The 20,153-nt window shown below is 52.8% G+C and overlaps 1 protein-coding gene across 1 annotated transcript; it reads right to left on the bottom strand.

Moving 5' to 3' along the window:
• Nucleotides 1-1,477: 1,477 nt before the first annotated feature.
• SENP3 (SUMO specific peptidase 3) lies at nucleotides 1,478-20,069 on the bottom strand. Its single transcript, XM_063301729.1, has 11 exons — nucleotides 19,936-20,069; nucleotides 17,544-18,532; nucleotides 15,672-15,974; nucleotides 14,285-14,396; nucleotides 13,150-13,297; nucleotides 11,705-11,752; nucleotides 10,241-10,318; nucleotides 8,360-8,497; nucleotides 7,932-8,015; nucleotides 6,866-6,916; nucleotides 1,478-1,924 (listed from the first exon to the last, which is right to left on the bottom strand). The coding sequence occupies exons 2-11, from the start codon at nucleotides 18,517-18,519 to the stop codon at nucleotides 1,814-1,816; spliced, it is 2,049 nt and encodes a 682-aa protein (XP_063157799.1). The 5' UTR covers nucleotides 18,520-18,532; nucleotides 19,936-20,069; the 3' UTR covers nucleotides 1,478-1,813.
• Nucleotides 20,070-20,153: the final 84 nt, after the last annotated feature.

Here is a 20,153-nt window from a genome sequence, read left to right as displayed (position 1 = left end):
GGGCGCTCCCGGCGCCCGCAGCCCCCCCGGGTCGCCTGCCAGTCCGCGGCGGCTATCCCGCCTTCCGGCTGGCCCAGGCTCGCCGCGACCGCCTCGGAGGCTTGGCTGCTCAGCCATCCGCCCCCGGCAACGCTGCCCTGGAGGGAGCCCCCCCAGGTGCAGGCGAGCACGGTGGGCCCGGGCCAGCCGTGCTCTCCCGGGAATCACCCCTCTCGCCGCTGCCCGGGTGTGGCCTGCAGGGAGAGCTGCCCCTCAGCTCCAGGAACCGAGCGGCCGGGGGGGGGGGCGTCTGCTGGGTAGGCCCCTCCCGTTTGGCGAGCCCCAGGGAGGCCCCTCCCCACAGGCAGCTGACCGGAGGACGGACCGCCGGAAGCTGCAGACGGCTCGGCCTTCCCCAGGGAAGCCTTCAGTTGCCGTCCCCCTTTACCAACTGTTCTGGCTCCGCCAAGATAACGGCCCAGAAACTCTGGAAATAAACCTCCAAAAGTAAAACGCCCTGACACACGAACTCCTGTCCCCATCATGAAACTGCTACACCAGGCTCTGGCCTTGCATTAAGCCATGGCTTAACCACGGCTTATTAAATAAATCCCCACGGACAGGCTTGTGCGATAACCTGTCTAAACCAGGGAGAGGCTTAGTGGGTGCATTCAGTCCCTTTTCCTTTCAATGCTCGCCGAGAGAAGCTACTCGAGTGGGGGGGGGGGAACCAGTGGTGGAGTTCAAAGTGGCTCCCCCCAAGCTGGTGCCTTGGGACTACAAGTCCCATACTTCCTGGGTAGTGTGAAGATTTATGGGGGCTGTCCCAAGGAAAGCGAGGGTCTGAAGACCCCAAATGCCACCGCCTCCCCCCTCCCAGAGAGCCCAGCTCCTTTGCCCAGCAGAGCTCCCGGGGCAGCAGAGACCCCCTTGCGAGGCGTTCAGGCGCTTGAGGGAACCTGCTGGGGAAGCACTCTGTTGCAACCCCTGTTTGGCAAGCAGGAGAAACCGGCTGTTGCCTTCCCTTTCTTTAACGGTGCCAGAGTCCCAAAACTCTGCTTAGGAAAAAGGCCTGCAACTTCCTGGTGCTCCCAGGTGGGAGGACTATTGGGGGGGGGGGGGTTATCAGAAGTCCAGCTCACTTGTATGCTTCTCCAAAGAACATTTTTTTATTACCCACAGTGGCAGCCATTGTATAAAAAACGCTTGTTTTGGGTATCTCGGCCCCCCTGTAGAAACTTGTCCCCCCACCACCACAACCCCTTCCCTCCTTTTCAACTCCTTCCCTTGGGAAAAAAATACACCGTTCACTAACAAAAGAAGCCACAGGGTGACAAAGCACAGGGTGGGGGGAGCAAGATTGACTCATCTCCCCCCCTGCACTTCCCGAAGGTCCTAATTTCAGGACCCACACCCTTCTCTTAGATCCGCAGCGAGCAACTGCAGAGAGCAGGTGAGGTGCAGATCCCCCTTCTCAGCCGTCCCAAAGTCCAACACCCAACCCCCCCAATCCTCCCCCCCTTCCGAAATGAAACAACCGAAATGCCACCCTGTCCTGGGTTTAAATATGAACAAAAATCAAACAAAAAGACCAAAACGAAAAAAAGAGGAGGAGGGTGTTTGTGGGGCGGCAACTTGGGTAAAAAAAGGCCTCCCTCCCATGTAAGTCCGGTTTATCAAACCTCAAGAGTCCCCTCGTCTCTGCCTGAAACCCGATGAGGTCCAGAGCTGCCCCTTGGCCGGACGAAGAGGTGCCCCCGGGCTGCTGCTCCGGATCCGCTCTGTCCGAGGAGGTGGGGGGGGGAGGGAGGGGGAGCGGGGCGTGGATGGGCCGTCATGCAATGAGTTTGCAATGGCAGAGCTCCTTGTACATCTGTCGGCGGAGTTTCGGCATGTCCTGTTGTGTGAACGTGAAGGGGAGGCCCAGCGCCAGGAATTTGGAATACTGTGTAAGGGAAAAAGAGAGAGAGAGGTGGGTGGACGGGCTGAGTGGCTCTCCTCTTGGCCGATGGAGGTGGGAGGGAGCCCATCTGGACCGCACGGTGGCAGCAGCAGCTTCTGCCCAACTTCCAGGGTTGGCCCAGAAATGAGCAGAACGATGCTCTTTTCCTAGCAACGCCAAAGCCACAGAACTGGATTTTGGAGAGGAGGGCGAAGGGTTGTGTGGGGTGGCAAAGCCCAGCTATCTGAAAAGGGGAGGGGGGAAGAGGGGCCAGGACGATTAAATCGATCTAGCCAAGGATGGGGAGAGCCAAAATCACCACCGCTTGGGGAGGAAGGAGGGCCTGGTGGGGACAGTGCCCACCTAAGCAGAGGGCAGAGGAGCCCTTCAAACCCCATGTGATACCTTCTCGCCGTGTTTCTTGACCTTGGCCGCTTGAAGATGGGTGGACTTCAACTCCCAGAATCCCCAGCCAGCTTTGCTTTGCTGGCTGGGGATTCTGGGAGTTGAAGTCCACCCATCTTAAAGTGGCCAAGGTTGGGAAATGCTGCCTTCTCGGGAGGGTTGACCCTGACTCTGGGATGGGGGCTACGTGGCTGCCACACGCACAGGATGCAGAGATTGCAGGTGTAACAGTGCAACCTGTTGAGTGCCCTCCAAGGAAGAGGGTCAGAGCCTTAATCCTGGGCTTTATGCACATCGGCACTCAAACTCAACCCTCTGCGCGCCTCGAGTCAAAGGGATCGTCAGAAGTTACTCTGTGCCAAAATGACTCAAGTTCTGATGCAGAGGAATTGGGTTTCTAAGAACCTGCCCCCTCACCCCCAGATGGGAAGCACTGGCGCTGCAGCCCCGGGTCTCCTCTCCTGACTCCCTTCCAGGCCTTCTTTGATGCTGGCTTTTACCCGAGGATCGTGTGGCTCAGAGGGGGAATGCAGGGGAGCTCAGCCCCAATCCTTGATGCCTGGGCCCACCAGCCCCCAGCAGAGAAGAAACAATGGTTCCCTTTTTTCATCCGCAGGTGTCGCATCTGAACCGCAGGGCTGTCCAGCCCTTTGGATTCAGTCCCAAAAAGATGCTGTGGAACATGACCCCGGGGACAGGAGTGGCTGCTTTAGGCAGCCACAGAAAGGTGCTATGGTTGCACCCCCTGCATTCTGAAGCCCTTTTGGAACCAAATCTGAAATACCGCATGGCCCTAGCGCACCCCTTAAAGAAATAACATTTGTGGCACTGAAAACTTGTTCGTTACACGAATGTAAATGCCGTGATATACTGAATGCAAATGGACATATGATTCTTCATTTGCACTAGAATTATGCAACTACGGGTAGTCCTTGCTTGACAACCACAATTGTGGCCAGAATTTTGGTTGCTAAGCGAAGCGGAGATATGTCGGTATACCATCGGAAGATGAGACCCCCAGGTCAGAAGATGGTCAAAATGCTACGGGGGAGGAACAGAGGATGAGCTCAACTAGCCCCAGACGTGATGACGCAGCTAGCTCAAAGCCAAAAGGATGGCTAGCGGCCGATGGTGCTGGTGGTGAACGGCGAATCCGATGTTCTAAGGATCAACACACCATTGAAACCTGGAATGTCAGATCTATGAGCCAGGGCAAATTGGATGTGGTTATTGGTGAGATGTCAAGATTAAAGATAGACATTCTGGGCGTCAGTGAACTGAAATGGGCTGGAATGGGCCACTTCACATCAAATGACCACCAGATCTACTACTGTGGACAAGAGGACCACAGAAGAAATGGAGTAGCCTTCATAATTAAGCGTAAAGTGGCTAAAGCAGTGCTTGGATACAATCCAAAAAACGACAGAATGATCTCAATTCAAATTCAGGGCAAGCCATCTAACATCACAGTGATCCAAATATACGCCCCAACCACAGATGCTGAAGAGGCTGAAGTAGAGCAGTTCTATGGGGATCTGCAGCACCTACTGGACAACACACCTAAAAGAGATGTTATTTTCATCACGGGAGACTGGAATGCTAAGGTGGGCAGTCAAGTGACACCTGGAATTACAGGTAAGCATGGCCTGGGAGAACAAAACGAAGCAGGACATAGGCTGATAGAATTTTGCCAAGACAACTCACTCTGCATAACGAACACTCTCTTCCAACAACCTAAGAGATGGCTTTATATGTGGACTTCACCTGACGGACAACACCGAAATCAGATTGACTACCTCCTTTGCAGCCAAAGGTGGCGGACATCTATACAGTCGGTAAAAACAAGACCTGGAGCTGACTGTAGTTCAGATCACGAACTACTTCTTGCACAATTTAGGATCAGACTAAAGAGATTAGGGAAGACCCACAGATCAGCTAGATATGAGCTCACTAATATTCCTAAGGAATATGCAGTGGAGGTGAAGAATAGATTTAAGGGATTGGACTTAGTAGATAGGGTCCTGGAAGAAGTCTGGAGAGAAGTTCGCAGCATTGTTCAGGAGGCGGCAGCAAAATACATCCCAAAGAAAGAGAAAACCAAGAAGGCAAAATGGCTGCCTGCGGAGACACTAGAAGTAGCCCAAGGAAGAAGGAAAGCAAAAGGCAACAGTGATAGGGGGAGATATGCCCAATTAAATGCAAAATTCCAGAGGTTAGCCAGAAGAGATAAGGAATTATTTTTAAACAAGCAATGCGCGGAAGTGGAAGAAGACAATAGAATAGGAAGGACAAGAGACCTCTTCCAGAAAATTAGAACCATCGGAGGTAAGTCCAAGGCAAAAATGGGTATGGTCAAAAACAAAGATGGCAAGGACCTAACAGAAGAAGAAGAGATCAAGAAAAGGTGGCAAGAATATACAGAAGACCTGTATAGGAAGGATAACAATATCGGGGATAGCTTTGACGGTGTGGTCAGTGAGCTAGAGCCAGAGATCCTGAAGAGTGAGGTTGAATGGGCCTTAAGAAGCGTTGCTAATAACAAGGCAGCAGGAGACGACGGCATCCCAGCTGAACTGTTCAAAATCTTGCGAGATGATGCTGTCAAGGTAATGCATGCTATATGCCAGCAAATTTGGAAAACACAGGAATGGCCATCAGATTGGAAAAAATCAACTTATATCCCCATACCAAAAAAGGGAAACACTAAAGAATGTTCAAACTATCGAACAGTGGCACTCATTTCACATGCCAGTAAAGTAATGCTCAAGATCCTGCAAGGTAGACTTCAGCAGTTCATGGAGCGAGAATTGCCAGATGTACAAGCTGGGTTTAGAAAAGGCAGAGGAACTAGGGACCAAATTGCCAATATCCGCTGGATAATGGAAAAAGCCAGGGAGTTTCAGAAAAACATCTATTTCTGTTTTATTGACTATTCTAAAGCCTTTGACTGTGTGGACCATAACAAATTGTGGCAAGTTCTTAGTGGTATGGGGATACCAAGTCATCTTGTCTGCCTCCTGAGGAATCTGTATAACGACCAAGTAGCAACAGTAAGAACAGACCACGGAACAACGGACTGGTTTAAGATTGGGAAAGGAGTACGGCAGGGCTGTATCCTCTCACCCTACCTATTCAACTTGTACGCAGAACACATCATGCGACATGCTGGGCTTGAGGAGTCCAAGGCTGGAGTTAAAATTGCTGGAAGAAACATTAACAATTTCAGATATGCAGATGATACCACTTAGATGGCTGAAAGCGAAGAGGAACTGAGGAGCCTTATGATGAAGGTGAAAGAAGAAAGTGCAAAAGCTAAACCTCAAAAAAACCCAACAAGATTATGGCAACCAGCTTGATTGATAACTGGCAAATAGAGGGAGAAAATATAGAAGCAGTGAAAGACTTTGTATTCCTAGGTGCAAAGATTACTGCAGATGCTGACCGCAGTCAGGAAATCAGAAGACGCTTCATCCTTGGGAGAAGAGCAATGACAAATCTCGATCAAATAGTTAAGAGCAGAGACATCACACTGACAACAAAGGTCCGCATAGTTAAAGCAATGGTGCTCCCCGGAGTAACATATGGCTGCGAGAGCTGGACCATCAGGAAGGCTGAGCGAAGGAAGATCGATGCTTTTGAACTGTGATGTTGGAGGAAAATTCTGAGAGTGCCTTGGACTGCAAGAAGATCAAACCAGTCCATCCTCCAGGAAATAAAGCCAGACTGCTCACTTGAGGGAATGATATTAAAGGCAAAACTGAAGTACTTTGGCCACACAATGAGAAGACAGGACACCCTGGAGAAGATGCTGATGCTGGGGAGAGTGGAGGGCAAAAGGAAGAGGGGCCGACCAAGGGCAAGGTGGGTGGATGATATTCTAGAGGTGACGGACTTGTCCCTGAGGGAGCTTGGGGTGCTGACGACCGACAGGAAGCTCTGGCGTGGGCTGGTCCATGAAGTCACAAAGAGTCGGAAGCGACTAAACGAATAAACAACAAAGTGAAGCAGTCATTAAGCGAATCTGACCTGATTTTATGACCTTTTTGTGGCAGCCATTAAGTGAACCATGTGGTTGTTAAGCAAATCATGTGGTTCCCCACTGATTTTGCTTGCCAGAAGCCAGCTGTGAAGGTTGAAAACGGCAATCATGGCCATGGGATGCTGCGACGGTTGCAGGTCGGGTTTTCTCAGCACCATCCTAAGTCCGAAGCATTGCTAAACAAATGGTCATTAAGCGAGGACTACCTGTATCCATAGCATACTGTAAGCAGTAGTTACGAATCCCTACAGTGATTGGGGAGGAGAAAGTCAGAAGGAAAGAGAGTAAGGGGAGAAAGTAGGGCAGTCTATGGTAGTAAAAAATCGGGAGAAGCCTGGAAGCGCCTTTCCCAGTGGCAGATTTCATTCAAAGGAGAAGAGGCTCGTGGGCTGCAGCTCTGGAAAACGTCTGCCTTTGAATTGTTAGAAAAAGTGCCCCAGACTCCTGATTTTTCTCGGGGCCCCTGCCAAATGCTAGCGGCCATTCTGAGCCCGTCTCACCTGCAGGACGAAGGCTCCGCAGTCACTGTCGTTGTTTTGTCTGGCGATGTTCTGAGTGGGAGAAAGGAAATAGGTCAGACCTGCGGGGGCAAGAGCAGCTGCTCCCCGGCTCCCCAGCACCCCCCCAGCCTCCACTGACTTGACCAGCCCACACGTTGAGGACGCAGGCCTGGGATTGCCCGTCCCTCATCCGGGCTCCCGCCTGCGTGCGTGGCATCTGCCAAAATGTCATCTCTGCCCTCCTCCCCGATATTGCTAAGCCACCCTAGGCACACAATTCTTGCCCTGATCCTGCTTCACGTTAGCTTTTGCCCAGCGGCAGAGACATTCAGAATCTTCTTTTCTGATAAGCTGAGCAGAGCATCAGTTCAGAGGATCAGGGCAGGTTATCAACAGGGTGAGAGTCCTTCCTGGGCCAGACCCAGGAAAGGGCTGGATTTACACACCCACCTAAACCAACACAGTTCAGCTGTAACATTCTGATCCGCAAACATGGCAGGCTCCAGCCAGCCCCAGAAACAAACCATCCATGTTACAGTCCAGTAGCGTGACACGAAAATAGACACCACCAGTGGCAGCTTTGTAGGACCCAATGCAGGGGTAAGAGATTGATTCCCCGGCTGTTATTCTCTTCTCCTCTCCTTGCCTTTCCTGGGATCCTCTCTCGGGGGGCTGACAGGACACCACCTGCATCGTGTGAGCCCTGTTTAGGCTGGAGATCTACTGTGGGGGGGCCGTGGGGCAGCACCAGCCAAGAGTCTTCTGCAGCTGCTGTTTTCCGGCTCCTCCCACCCTTTTCTCCCCCAGAGAGGCAAAGAAGGTGGGTGAAAAAGGGAGCACCGGACTCAGTAGGCTGCAGCCAGGGGCCAACGGAAGATCCCCATGGGTCTACCCCTCTTCCTGCCGGAGGGGTGAACCTCCTGGGTCAAAGGGCAGGGGGTGCAAATCAAATGGTGGTCAGTGGGAGGCCCCGAGAAACTCAGGCAGTCGGCCTAACTTGGAGAACACAAAGTGGCTTGATAACGGGGCCCCACTTGCTCCCTAACGCACGGGAAGAGACACTCACCATCTGGAAGACCCCTTTCCAGCCCTCTCGGAAGTCGGGGCGGTTCTTCTTGTCTGCCTCCGCTTGCAAGTACCTGCAGATGTGCTGCGTGGACAGAGGAGGCAGGAGCATGAAAGAGCATGCGTGGGCGAGGCTGAAGCCCAATTCCCACCCCACCTCCAGCCTCCCCGCAGACGGCCACGCTGCTTCATGGCACCTCTGGAAACGCCAAGGCCTCCGGGCAAAACCCCTCGGTGCCATCTCGTTCCAGCACGCCCACCTCTATCCCACAAATCTCCATTAAGTCTCCAGAGCAGAAGTGAGCTGTCATGGCCTCTGCTCGAAGGGACTGAGACTGTGCCCCGGGGGGTGGGCACTGGAGGGTTTCCCCTGGGCCCACCCCAACCCTTGGACCTTGGAGGCTCCAAATGCTCATGGGCCTCCCTTACCTTGGGACACCGCCGGTTGAGGGTGCGCTGGGAGTCCAGGTAAGTGATCTTCTTCTGCTTCACCTCCACACAGATCAGTGACCAGTGGACCTCAAGGTGGATGGGGATCAGAAGTATCTCCTTGTTGAAGATGTCCACCTGTGGGGGGGCCAGCGGAGCTCAGCACGGCCTCACAGGAAGCCGTGGCGTCCACCTTCCCCCTACCTGTTGTGCTGGTGGACAGGGTGCTCAGGCTTAAGCTCCTGCATGGCCTCAGGTCAAAAAGTAGCACCTTGGCCTTTGGATAGGAATACCTCACACCTTGCTGTCTGGGGAATCCTGGGAGTTGAAGTCTACACATCTTGAAGTGGCCAAGGCTGAGAAACCCTGCTCTACACACTTTGGGACTGTGTGACAGGTTTCAGGGTAGCCGTATCCAACAGAGCCCTTCAGACAGGCCAGACTACAGTTCCCATACTTCCCCCCCACGCCACAGCCTGGTAGTGGCTTCTATTAGTCAGAGACCACAGAGAAAATATACAGTTGATGTCCTTAACTTTCCCTTTCTCTTTTCAAACACCATCATAATTAACCCTAACCATGTTGTGGTTAATTTGTCTTTATCTGCTTCTTATTTTTATGAGGGTTACAACAAGCAATTTGTTTGATTTAACCCCCCCCAAATCAACAAGACATTAACTATCCATAAATTTATTTCATTCTTTTTCCTGAATGTCTGAAGAAAATGGCAATTTGAAGATGCAAACCAGGAACAAGCGTGAGTTCAGGTGACACCATGATGAAAATAAATCTGGATTTGTAAACCAATTTCAAATCCTATCTTTAAACTGGGGATTGTTGCCAAAAGTAAACCCTAACTTATGGCCTGGAGAGGGTTCAGGCATTCAAACAAACCAGTGAGGCAAAACAAATATTAGCTTAGTTTTACATGCACACTAAAGCAATTTATCGAATTAAATTTGCAGTAATTCAACACGCAAAACAGAATCTAACGGATTTCATACACAAATGTTATTGCTCAGTTCTTGCCGTAACATTCTCTCAACGGCTTCACTTATTGCATTCCCATTTTATTTAACTGAAATATTAGTAATAAATTTAAAGCAAGGCCTAAAAATGACCTATTTAACAAAAATACATTATCCCACAGACTTTTTTCCACACTTTCCATTGATCTATTTCCTGTGCTTTGTGCCTATTTAGACAGTTTTCGACCTGCTCTATTATTATCGTTCTTTCTTAATGCACTATAAAAGCAAAAGTAATAAAACCAGCATTTTAAGTCCCTCCATTATTGCCAGATTTTGTTGATTCTCATAACTGATGGGGCTCTCCATTAAGAGTGCTCTGATTTGAAAATACTGAAACATTTAATATTTCCTTCCATTCTAAGTATGACACATTTACTTATCAGCAAAATATTTTCTTCAGAGGCGGTAAGACTTAAAAGTTTAAACTTAACTGAAACTTAAAACACAAACTTAAAAGAGTCCACTGGGTTCGGCGGCCAATAAATTTAAATAAATCATAACAGCCACATATGCCTGGTTATACGGTAATTGCACAATCCGAGGATGAGAGAATTGGGCTGGCTCTTACACTGCTCTTGTTTGACTCCAGGCAACCCCGGCAGGATGGTCTCTTCTGACAATACCTGGAGAGGGGCTTAAAGGTGGCCTAAGATCTTTTACCGCCTGGTGGCTCACTTTGTGGCTCAAGGACGCTGCGCTGCTGTGTCTTTTTAATCTGGTCTTTGACTCCGTGTTTTCGTATCTGGGTATCTGGGATGGCTGAAGTACCATTTCTGGCTCCCTTCCCTTTTGCTAACCCCTTCCCTGTCCCTGACAAGCGGACTGCAACGGAATCCCGGCAAAAACTTACATTTTTGGTCCAGCGCTTCACTCCCTCGTACCCCTTGGTTCGTAGCTTATCGTAGAAAAAACTGTTGAAAAAGTGAACCTGATGGAGGGAAGGGAAAAACCAAGAAGCTGGAGGTGCAGAAAGGACAGGGTGAGCAGAGCGGCTGGCTGGCCAGCCATGAACGCGGTGACCGGTTTGCCCGAGGCACCGAGCCCTGCCGTAGGTCTAGGGGGACACACGGACCTAGGCCTGAGCACTCCCTTTTCACCCAGGTTTGCAGCAGGCCTGCTTAACTGGCTGCAGCTCCCCCCAGGTTGACAGCAAAACATCCCGAGGCTTCTGTGAGCGCCTCCAGCTGGTAACTGTCTGGGATTTGACGGGTTTGGTTGTCAGATCAGCGAAGCAGTCTTTACCACCGCCAAATCCGGTGCCTGTTGTAATGTCTGCTCGGGGCAGGGGATTTACTCCACTTTTTTAAACAACCCCCCCCTTTCTCCTTTTTCTACAGGTAGTCCTCACTTAATGACCATTCATTTAGTGATGTTTCAGACTTACAATGGCGCTGGAAAAAACTGATTTACAACTGGTGCTCATACTTACGACCACTGCAGTGTCCCCGCGGTCACGTGATCACGATTTGGACGCTTGGCAACCGGTTCACATTTATGACGGTTGCAGCGTCCCGTGGTCCCATGATCGCCATTTTCGACCTTCCCAGCTGGCAAATCACATGGGGAATCGTGTGATTTGCTTAATGACCACATGGTTTACTTAATGACCAGTGATTCACTTAATGACCTCTGCAAAAAAGGTTGTAAAATTGGTGGGATTCATTTAGACTGCTTTGCTTAGCAACCAAAATTCTGCTCTTAATTGTGGCCATTAAGTGAGGATTACCTGTATCTCCCCCGCTTTGTTTGCTCTTCCTCCCCAATCTCCTTTCCTTGGTAACTTAGAAGACGGTGGTGGTAGTTACTTTCACCCTTCCCCGCTGAAGATCAAGGTATAAACTGAAGACAGTCTCCCCCCAACACCTACTTCCTCATCCAGATCTAATTGGGAGATGGCCCCTTTTTCAAAAGGAAGGGCCGTGGTTGGTAACAGCAGAATCCTTTGACCAAAACAGCAACGGGACCTACATCTGGGAAGCAAATTCTACATTTCTTCACAGCCCAAACTGGCGACCACGTCTCTTTAAGACCCTTTTAAACTCCCAACCCACCCTGTGCAGGAGTTCCAACTTCAAACTGTTTCCCACCTGCGATGCTACATTCTGATCTCAGAAGGGCCATCTGATGTTTGCGGTGCCTCTTTCAGCCATTTTGATGGCATCTGAGCTCAAAACACTTTCAGAACGATCAAAGCATCCTTCCCAGGCACAGAGTGGGGCATTCTGAATGTGAATTGCTTTTGAATTCAGGCCATTTTGCACACACATATCCTGAATTCAACTTGCAGGGGAAAGGGGTAGAAAAAGCGGCTCACCTTTTCTGGCACTGTGTCCATAACAAGATCCCCGTACATGTTCATAACCTGCTCAAAGGGGGAAATAATGGGGACGGGTTGAAACAAGACCACAACATATGAACCCACTTCCTCTAGAGCAGGGCTTCTCAACCTCGGCCACTTTAAGATGGCTGGACTTCAACTCCCAGAATTCCCCAGTCCACCCAGCTTAAAGTGGCCGAGGCTGAGAAACCCTGCTCTAGAGGGGCGCAGGCCCTGGGCTGGCAGGACCAAATCATTTCTACAGGACTCTATTTTTCCCCTAACAACCAGTAACAAAAGCCGAGTATGAAATGGTGCTCAGGAGAGACAACTGATTAACTCCAGCCACAATATATTGGGAAGTGCAAACTTCTGTCTCGCGTCCAACAGCCCAAGGCTTGTGGAAGCCCAATTCTGAACAAACAAATATTTCCTCTTGCTTTTAAACCAATGAAGGGCAAGACCTCCTCGACAGATTTACTGCAAGTCACCCAAATATTTAGTAGCAGATAATCAGTTCTGGTTTCCTCTGGCAGAAACTAGTTTTGCTGAGAATATTTCAGAGACCTTTAAAGTAGCCTTACTGAGTAGACAGGTATGCATGTATTTATTCCATGTCTATCCTGGTACACTCCAAGCTACTCTTAGTATTATTATTGCTATCTCTATTTTACAGATGGGGGAACTACTCAGCAGGAATTTATTAAGCACCCCCCCAGGGTTTTTTTAGCGATTAAACGGCATAATGTATGAAACGGTATCTCTGCATCACACTTTTTAAGTTATTAGCTGTCCTACAGCACACAGCTCTCAGATCATCACCACAGATAAATACAGAAAAAACAAGAAAGACTGGGAGGCCCAGACCCGAATGATCCACAATCACACGTTGCCAAAAAAAGCACTGAAGTCTAGCCAGGGAGAAAGGCTCCAGAGCAGCTTTAAAAGCCAGCATGGACAGGCGTTAAGCTGATGTTAAGGCAGGTGCTGGGTGGACATACTGGGCTCTGTGTTTCACAGCAGAAAAACAAATGCTGTGAAAGCTGACTCCCCAAAGCTGTTCTTTGGTCCTCCACGTGCGACAGCCTGAACTCAGAGCAGCGGGACAGTCTTGGGAAGATCTCTGTCTTCTTCACATGGAGTGATCCCAAGCCAGAAAAGCTAATTGTTTAACCCAAGATTTCTGAATTAAGCCCAGGTATGGGTCAGGAGACGACACAGGTTAGAAAACACCACTGCAAGGGGTTATGACCTTCAGGGCTCTTGGCTCCTTAGTTCTGGCACGCCCACAGAGCCAGCTCCACGCACAACTGGGCATCTGGTGCAACCCCAGCACTGTGTTGTCAAACGCCTTCGCCAACAGCCCTACTGCAAGCAGAAGCCCCCGCTGCCCACAACTTTCTTTCTCTGGATCCTTCTCCCTGCATCGGCTGCAATCATACCTGGTCGTTGAGCCAATTTGACCCAAAAAGTGTCTGCAGGTCATCCATGGTGACAACGTGGCGCTTGTAAGTGACGCGGAAGGTCCGTACCACGGCGTTGCCTGGCATGCGTTGATAGGACTGGATCAGCTGGTTCACCAGGCTTTTCCTGCAGGGGCCAGAAAGATAGGCAGGCCTTGGCTATCCTCTCAACAGTAAAATGAACGGGAGCATCCAAAGATGGGTGGGGGTCTGGAGCCCCTCTCCCCTGTCAGTTGACTCCTAAGTGGCAGCTGGCGTCCCGAGTCCAGAAGCTCTCCGAGACCCTCACAACAAGTGGTACCAGAGTTCCCCAACCGTGGCAGGTTTAAGATGTGTGGACTTCAATCACCAGAATTCATTCCGACAAACCTAGAGTACTTTTCAACCCCACCCATGCAGTTCTTCCTGTCCAGAGGGAAGGATCTGAGCCTCTACTTTGACCATCCACTGCCAGGGAAACGCAGAAAGCCTTCCCTCTCCAGTGCAGTCTTGGTCAGAATGGATTCCAAGTCCAACCTTGGCTGAAAAGCAGGTGAAACGTTAGTAACGTTTCCACTGTAATTCAGAGCCTGCTTCCAGGAAACACAGCAGCAGCATCCTCCAGAGCAGTGTTTGTCAACTTCGGCAACTTTAAGACCTGTGGGCTTCAACAGCCAGAACTCCCCAGTCAGTTCCAGGAGCTGAACTCCACCCACCTTAAAGTGGCCAAAGTCGGCAAACACTGCTAGGGTGCCTACGCCTCCATGGATTCTTCCCACATTTCTTGCTTGCTAGCTCCTCGGAGAAATTGGCCGGTGGCTGCCAGAGCGTAACGGTCTGTGGGGGTGACTCGGGAAGCAGGAGGAAGGGCCGCAGCAGCGGCAAAAGGGTCGTGGGAAGCATCGCAGAGGGACCCTCCCTAGTTTCCTGGAAAGTAAAAGTAAGGGAGGGCAGAAGTACTTCCAGACTTACGAGGTCCTGTTACTGCAACCTTACAAGAATAGGACTCATGGCTTGGGGATCTTCTCTGGACTACCTCGAAGTCTCTTCCTCCTGCCTCCCAAGGTCATTCCCAGAGAGCACTGCACAGAGGCAGGGAGGAATAAGAGTGGGGGTGGGAGGCAGGGGATAGTACCTCTGCAGGGTGGAGAACTCCTGCTGGAAGATGTCCTCCAGCTTTTCCACAACCTCGTCCACGCTGATGGGGATTAAGCTGCCGTACGTCTGCAGGAATTCATCCAAAATATCTACCAGGAAGGACAGAAGAGAGCTGACGCAACAGATCTCTCTTCTGGGAGACTGAATTAGGGGAAGAGGAAGAGGGAGACCTGCCTCTAAGGGTCCTGGGAAAAAGCCTGTGATCAGAGGCGCCCGTGGGATACGGTCAACAAAGGCAAGGCGGCAGCCACGACGGTGGAATCTAAGCTCCGCAACGCATGTAAAAACCAGGCAGAGCTTCGATCGCACTGTCAAACACAACTTCCTTGACCGCACCCTGCCCGGAATCATACTCTCTCTTATTACTGCTGGCATTAAATTGGCCTAGATTGGAGGTGGCTGGCCAGAGAACTAAATGCAAATCTCTCTGACTCTTTTAAAACATGGGTCTGAGACCTGCACCCCCCCCCCAAGTTCCCTTTACGAACCTCCTGGGACCTCCATTGGCTACGACTACTGAAAACTGACAAGAGGTTTCTGCCATTTTGGTGGGGGGGAAAAGGAAAACAAGAGCACAATCCCTAAACAAAAGCAACAGACAATCAAGCAAAGCCACCGCATTGTCCCACAATTTGTGTGAAGGAAGGCCCAAGAAACACGGGGCCTTGTCCACCCAACGGCTCCCCGCTTGGCTTCAGAAGGGCGTCCAAAGAAATGAGCCGGCTCCATGGCTTTATGGGGCCATTTGGCTTGTTTGTGCGTTATGGCTGGGGACGACTTGGCATCTACAAGGCAAAGGGCAGCAATGCAATGCTCCTTTTTTTCAACAGGGAGAACAGGGTGCAGGGAATGATTGGCTGCAGCGAGAGAGCAACAACTCCGCTGAGGCGATCTATTGCTTAGGTCTTTTCAAGAGACCTGACCTTCTCTAGAGCAGGCCTGCCCAAAGTCTTCTCCGAACCATGCGGATCTGGAGGTGCAAGGCTGGTCTGGCGTTTTTGTTTTTTTTTTGAGATGTGAACGGGTGCTCCAGATGAAAAGGCAAGATCATGGCTGGGTCACCATAAACCATTTCCAGAGAATTACCAGATCATCCCGGAACAGCCGGATCGGTGGGACAGGAAGAGGAAGGGGTGTTAGGCCTTGCCCATCCACACTAGGGTGTACCTGGGTCTGAGAAAAGAACTTTCTGTGGGATCCCAAATGTACCATCTTATTTATCTCATGCCAAATCATGGACATCCCTAGAAGAAGAGTCCCCCTCTCTGGGGGAGATGGATGGCGATAGAAATTCGAAAAACGAACAAGTAAAGCAGAGCCTGTTGCTGTGGCAGGCGCCCACTCCCCCCGCACACTCATCTTACTGTGCACACAGGCAATGTGTTCTTCCCGCAGAAGACTGTGCTGAGCCGCGTTCTCGCCCAACCTCTCTTCAGCATCCTCAGGAGCTGAATCCGCCTGCTGACTCCCTGCTTCGAGCCTGACGGCCGAAGGATCCAGCAGCCTGTCCTTGTCCCGGGGGCCTTGGAAAAGTTCCTCGGCCACGCGGCCTCCGATGCTACAGACGTTGCTGATGAGGATGGTGGCGCCTGGGACTCCGGGCAGGGAGCAGAGGTCCCCATCAGGGGGGAGAGAAGCAAAGCCATTGGGAAGAGCATCCAGAGGGTCTGCAGCGGAGCGAGAAATGCAGGGGGTGTTTAGGACCTTAAACGAATCTGCTCATTGCAGTCTCAGGAATACGACACGCAGCCAGACCACTGCTCCACCTACTGCAGGATTCTGTAAACCAGGGAAAGGCAGCTGAATCTGGCACAGGGGTGGGATGCTCCTTCTCCACGTACACCTGGCAGACACCGGGGGAGGGAATGAACGATAGGGAGGGAGAGAATCCCTTCCTTTAGAGCAGTGTTTCCCATGGCTGGGGAATTCTGGGAATTGAAGTCCACGCATCTTAAAGTGGCTAAGGCTGGGAAGCACTGCTTTAGAGCAATGTTTCCCAACCCTGGCAACTCCTTCAGAGCCCAGAATTCCTCAGCCAGTATGGCCTCTGTTGAGAATTTTGGGAGTTGGTCCAGAGATCTGAGAATCGTCAAGGCTGGCAAACACCGCTTTAGACCCATACTCCTGACACCCAGCAGCACTCCTCTCCTCGTTCTGGGGGAAGAACGGGATTGCTCCCTTCTTCCTTTGGAGCTTGGGGGCCTTCCTGGACCCAATGAGCAGGTGACAGCTGTGGACTGGAAGGCCCTCACACAGCTCCAGCTGGTGCGCCACCAGTGCCCTCCCCTAGATCGGGAGGCCCTTCCGCCACTCATGCCCTGGTCACCTTGTGGCTTGACCACCGCAACACACCCCACGCGGGGCTACCCAGACCCGCGTTCTGGATGGGACCCCGGGAGCGTGTCTCCACTGCAATGGCCCCCGCCCTCTGAAACGAGGTTCTCCCTGAGATCTGGAGGGCCCCCACCCGGCCTTTGGGGAGGGGGACTGAAGCCCCCTTCCGGGTCACGTGGGTTTGCTCTGGTTGTCCTGCTTGTGCCACCTGCTGTTCTTTGCTTTCATCACTGTATTACTTTATTGTTCTGTGTGCTTTTAACTGTGAACTGCACGGAGTCGCTGGGAGTCGGGCAGCGTAGAAATGTAGTGACTAAATAAAACAGGTGGCTTTCCCATTCCCACCACCAAGTACTGGCAGAGATGGAGCTCTGCTTGCTGAGCAGGTGCCCTCAGCCATTTTGCCTGGCTGTTTCCAACCGCAGACGCGAGGCAGCAAGGGGCCCTTGACCAACCAGCCTTCGGACCTCCCCAAGCGCCTTCGTCAACCACCAACAGCCTCTGACGCCAATCTACCGCACCAGATAGTAGCCGATACCCGGACTGCCTTGCTTGGTCTTTCCATCCTTCCCCCTTACCCTCTACGTTATTGTGGCGCCCCATTTACGCATTTATCTTCTGACTTACCTTGCCCAGCTCAATAAATCTCCACGCCAGAGAGCAATTAGCAAATATCAAACTCTGAGACCTGGCCTAAGGGCAGCACAGTTGAACAGGGGGCTTTCTGCTTAGTAGTGCTTACCATGGTACCAGCCCAACTTGCATATCAGCAGACATGGGGGAACACGCAGCACTTAAAACCAGCCCTTAACCCTTTACTTCTGGGACAGGCCCAGGTATAAATTAGCACCACAAAGAAGTTGGAGGGTCCAAGAGCAGAAACCCCAATATTTGCATTTTACCTCCATCTCCGTCCAGGCTGTGCTCCAGCTCCCCCATCTTCCTAGTCCGGGGGGAAGCTTGGGCGCCCCTTGCAGGGCACTTGAGCAGAGTGGCGGGTTCTTCTTCCTCGACGTCCATCGCGCCAGCGTCCTTGTCAAAGCTCACCCGCTGCAGCTCCACGTACTGAGGGTAGGAGGGAGCATCCTCCATCAGGGCTCCCAGCAAGCTGAGGCGGGAGGGCTGAGGCGTGGACGGGGACGGGGGAAAGGCTCCCCCCAATTCGTAGTCCAGGTGGAGCTCAGAGGAGCGTGGCTTGTAGCCAGCAGGGTGGGGCAGGCCCTTGGCCCCGCTTTGGCAGTCCTCCTCCTCTCCCGCCAAAGGGCAGCTTTTCCTATAGAGAGGAAGGTGGTCATCATCTGGCTGGGAGCCAGGGGAGAGAGACATGGATGACCGGGCCCGCTTTGCCCCTCCTCGTCGGCGCCCCTTGGCAGCCATCTTGCCCCAAAGCTTCCATTGGAAAGACAGGGAGGACCTCTTCCAAAACAGGAACATCCGGTAGGCCCACAGGGCACGCTGTCGCTGGGGGCGGAAACAATGGCGCCTGGAGGTCCCTGGCAGCTGCGGACGCCTCCTGGAATGAGAGCCGGTCCCTACTTCAAAGGACCAGGAGCGCCCCCCGCTCCTGGCAATCTTCCCCCTGCCGGCTTTGTTCCGGGAGAGCTCCGAAGGCCCCCCCGCCACGCCCCAGCTAGACATGCAGGAGAGACCCCATTTGCCTTCTCGCTCCTCATCGCTGCTGGAGGACAAGGGGTCAAAACTCGGGAGTGGTTTCTTGGCACAGGCCAAGCGCCTGCTCCCCTCAAAGCAACCGCCACGTTTATGCTCAGGTTCGCTCCATTCCTGGGAAGCCCTGCAAAACTGGTCTTGATGTCCCATGGGGTCATGGAGGCTGGGAGGAGCCCCCCAATACTTCTTGTCTTGAAGGCTTTCCTTCATGGCTCCAACGTGCCTGAAGCGGGGAAAAAAAGATGCCGTCTCGATCAGGAGGAACTGAACGGTGGGTTTTTGAGCTGAAGGAGTTGAAACTGATCTGTTAGTTATTCATTTAGTGGCACAATAACTATGTCTTGCAGGTGAGAGGACAAAGGAACGCAGAACGCCAACGTTAGATGACTTCACGTCAATCCTTGCTTAGTGCAACTTTGGCCCCCAGGATTTTTTCAGCTACTTTACCCACCCTTTCCCGGTGGATGGCCGCGGCTACTTTAAAAACAGGGCGACTCAAAAGCCCAGAACTTCAGGTTAGCTAAGAGCAGTTTCGGAAGGGCAGACGACCCCTGTTCCCGTTTCATGACAACTTCCGAAGAGTCCCTGTTTTTGCCTATGACAACTACCTGGACAGAAACAGGGCAGGCCCGTTCTGCGCTTTCCTTCCTCACAGTTCAATATAGACCAAGGATCGTTTGGACGCCCACCACTGTCGTCGCTTTGCTTTTAAACTACACAGTTCGCTCTGCGTGTTCAGAGAAGATGTTCTTCCCACACTTAAGGGGAGCGTAAGGCATTTGCCTGCCCACTAGACTGCTCCCTGGAGATACACGGACAGCCTGGCCTGAGCTGTCGGCGTAGGTGCAGCCTTAATGTACAGAATACTCTGTGGAACGAGGTTTAAGGCACTGAGCATGCCAGAGCGACCTTCCACCGCCTCCCCGGAGAAGGGAACGACGCTATCTCACTGCCTCCTGGCACGGCCACCTTGGGGGCCTGATGAAAAGAAGCAGGCTCAGGCAGGTCACTTCGAAGGCAAGGCCAAAGCCTGGGCAGCTTTTTCACGGGACCCGAAGCTTTATAAACTCTTAGATCCTCTTGCCCTAGTTTCCACAAAGAAGCATCCGATATTCCCAGCTGCGGGCGGAACAAGGAGACAGGGAGATCCGGGCAGGGCTGCGGGCAGAAGCCTTTCCTGGCACACCCGCCCCGGGCTGAGGCGGCAGGGGCGCAGGAGGGAAGCCACCCCCCGCCCAGCAAGGCCCTGGCTGGACCCAAGGCCGGGCCCGCGGGAGGCGTCCCTGGATCCCGGGGGCTGCGCCAGGGCCGCCCCAGCCACAGGGCCCGTCCAGCGAGAGGCAGGCCGGGAGCGGGCGTCCACCATGCCCGGAGGGGAGGCCGAGGCCGCCCGGGGGGCGCGGGAGCGGGAGGGGCGGGGCCAAGCGCGGAGAGGGGAGCCGCGAGGGGGCGTGGCCGGAGGGGCAGGGGGAGACCTGAGGGGACCGCACGGCGCGCGGGGCACGGTCGCCGTAGGGGACGACGGGAGGGGGGCCTGGCCGCGGCGGGGGAGGGGCGTGCGGGCTACGGAGGCCAGGGGGGGTCCGGGGAGGGGTCCGGGTCCGGGTCCGCGCGGGCACGCCTCACCGTGCGCGCAGTGAGCCCAAGCGCGGCCACCGCGGAAAGAGGCCGGGGAGCGAGGGAGGCTTCGCGCTCTCTCCCCTCCCGCCGCCGCCGCCGCCGCCGCCGCCTTAATCAGAAACTGCCGCGGCTGCCGGCGCCGCCCAATGGCGTCATCAACAGGCGTCGGGAGGAAAGGGCGGGGCTACTGCCGCGAAGAGGAGGCGGAGGAGGCAGCGCGGCTC

Source organism: Candoia aspera, chromosome 4 (assembly GCF_035149785.1).
Source record: "Candoia aspera isolate rCanAsp1 chromosome 4, rCanAsp1.hap2, whole genome shotgun sequence".
Classification (NCBI taxonomy): domain Eukaryota; kingdom Metazoa; phylum Chordata; class Lepidosauria; order Squamata; family Boidae; genus Candoia; species Candoia aspera.
Note: the sequence above shows the minus strand (reverse complement) of the source record. Positions and strands in the feature narration are given on the sequence as shown.

Coding starts and splice junctions, on each gene's coding strand:
- SENP3 (XM_063301729.1), bottom strand. CDS start 18,519: ATGAAGGAAAGCCTTCAAGACAAGAAGTATTGGGGGGCTCCTCCCAGC. Junction 15,975..17,543: donor CAGCCTGGACGGAGATGGAG/GTAAAATGCAAA, acceptor GCTCCGCTGCAG/ACCCTCTGGATGCTCTTCCC. Junction 14,397..15,671: donor ACACATTGCCTGTGTGCACA/GTAAGATGAGTG, acceptor CCTTCCTGGTAG/ATATTTTGGATGAATTCCTG.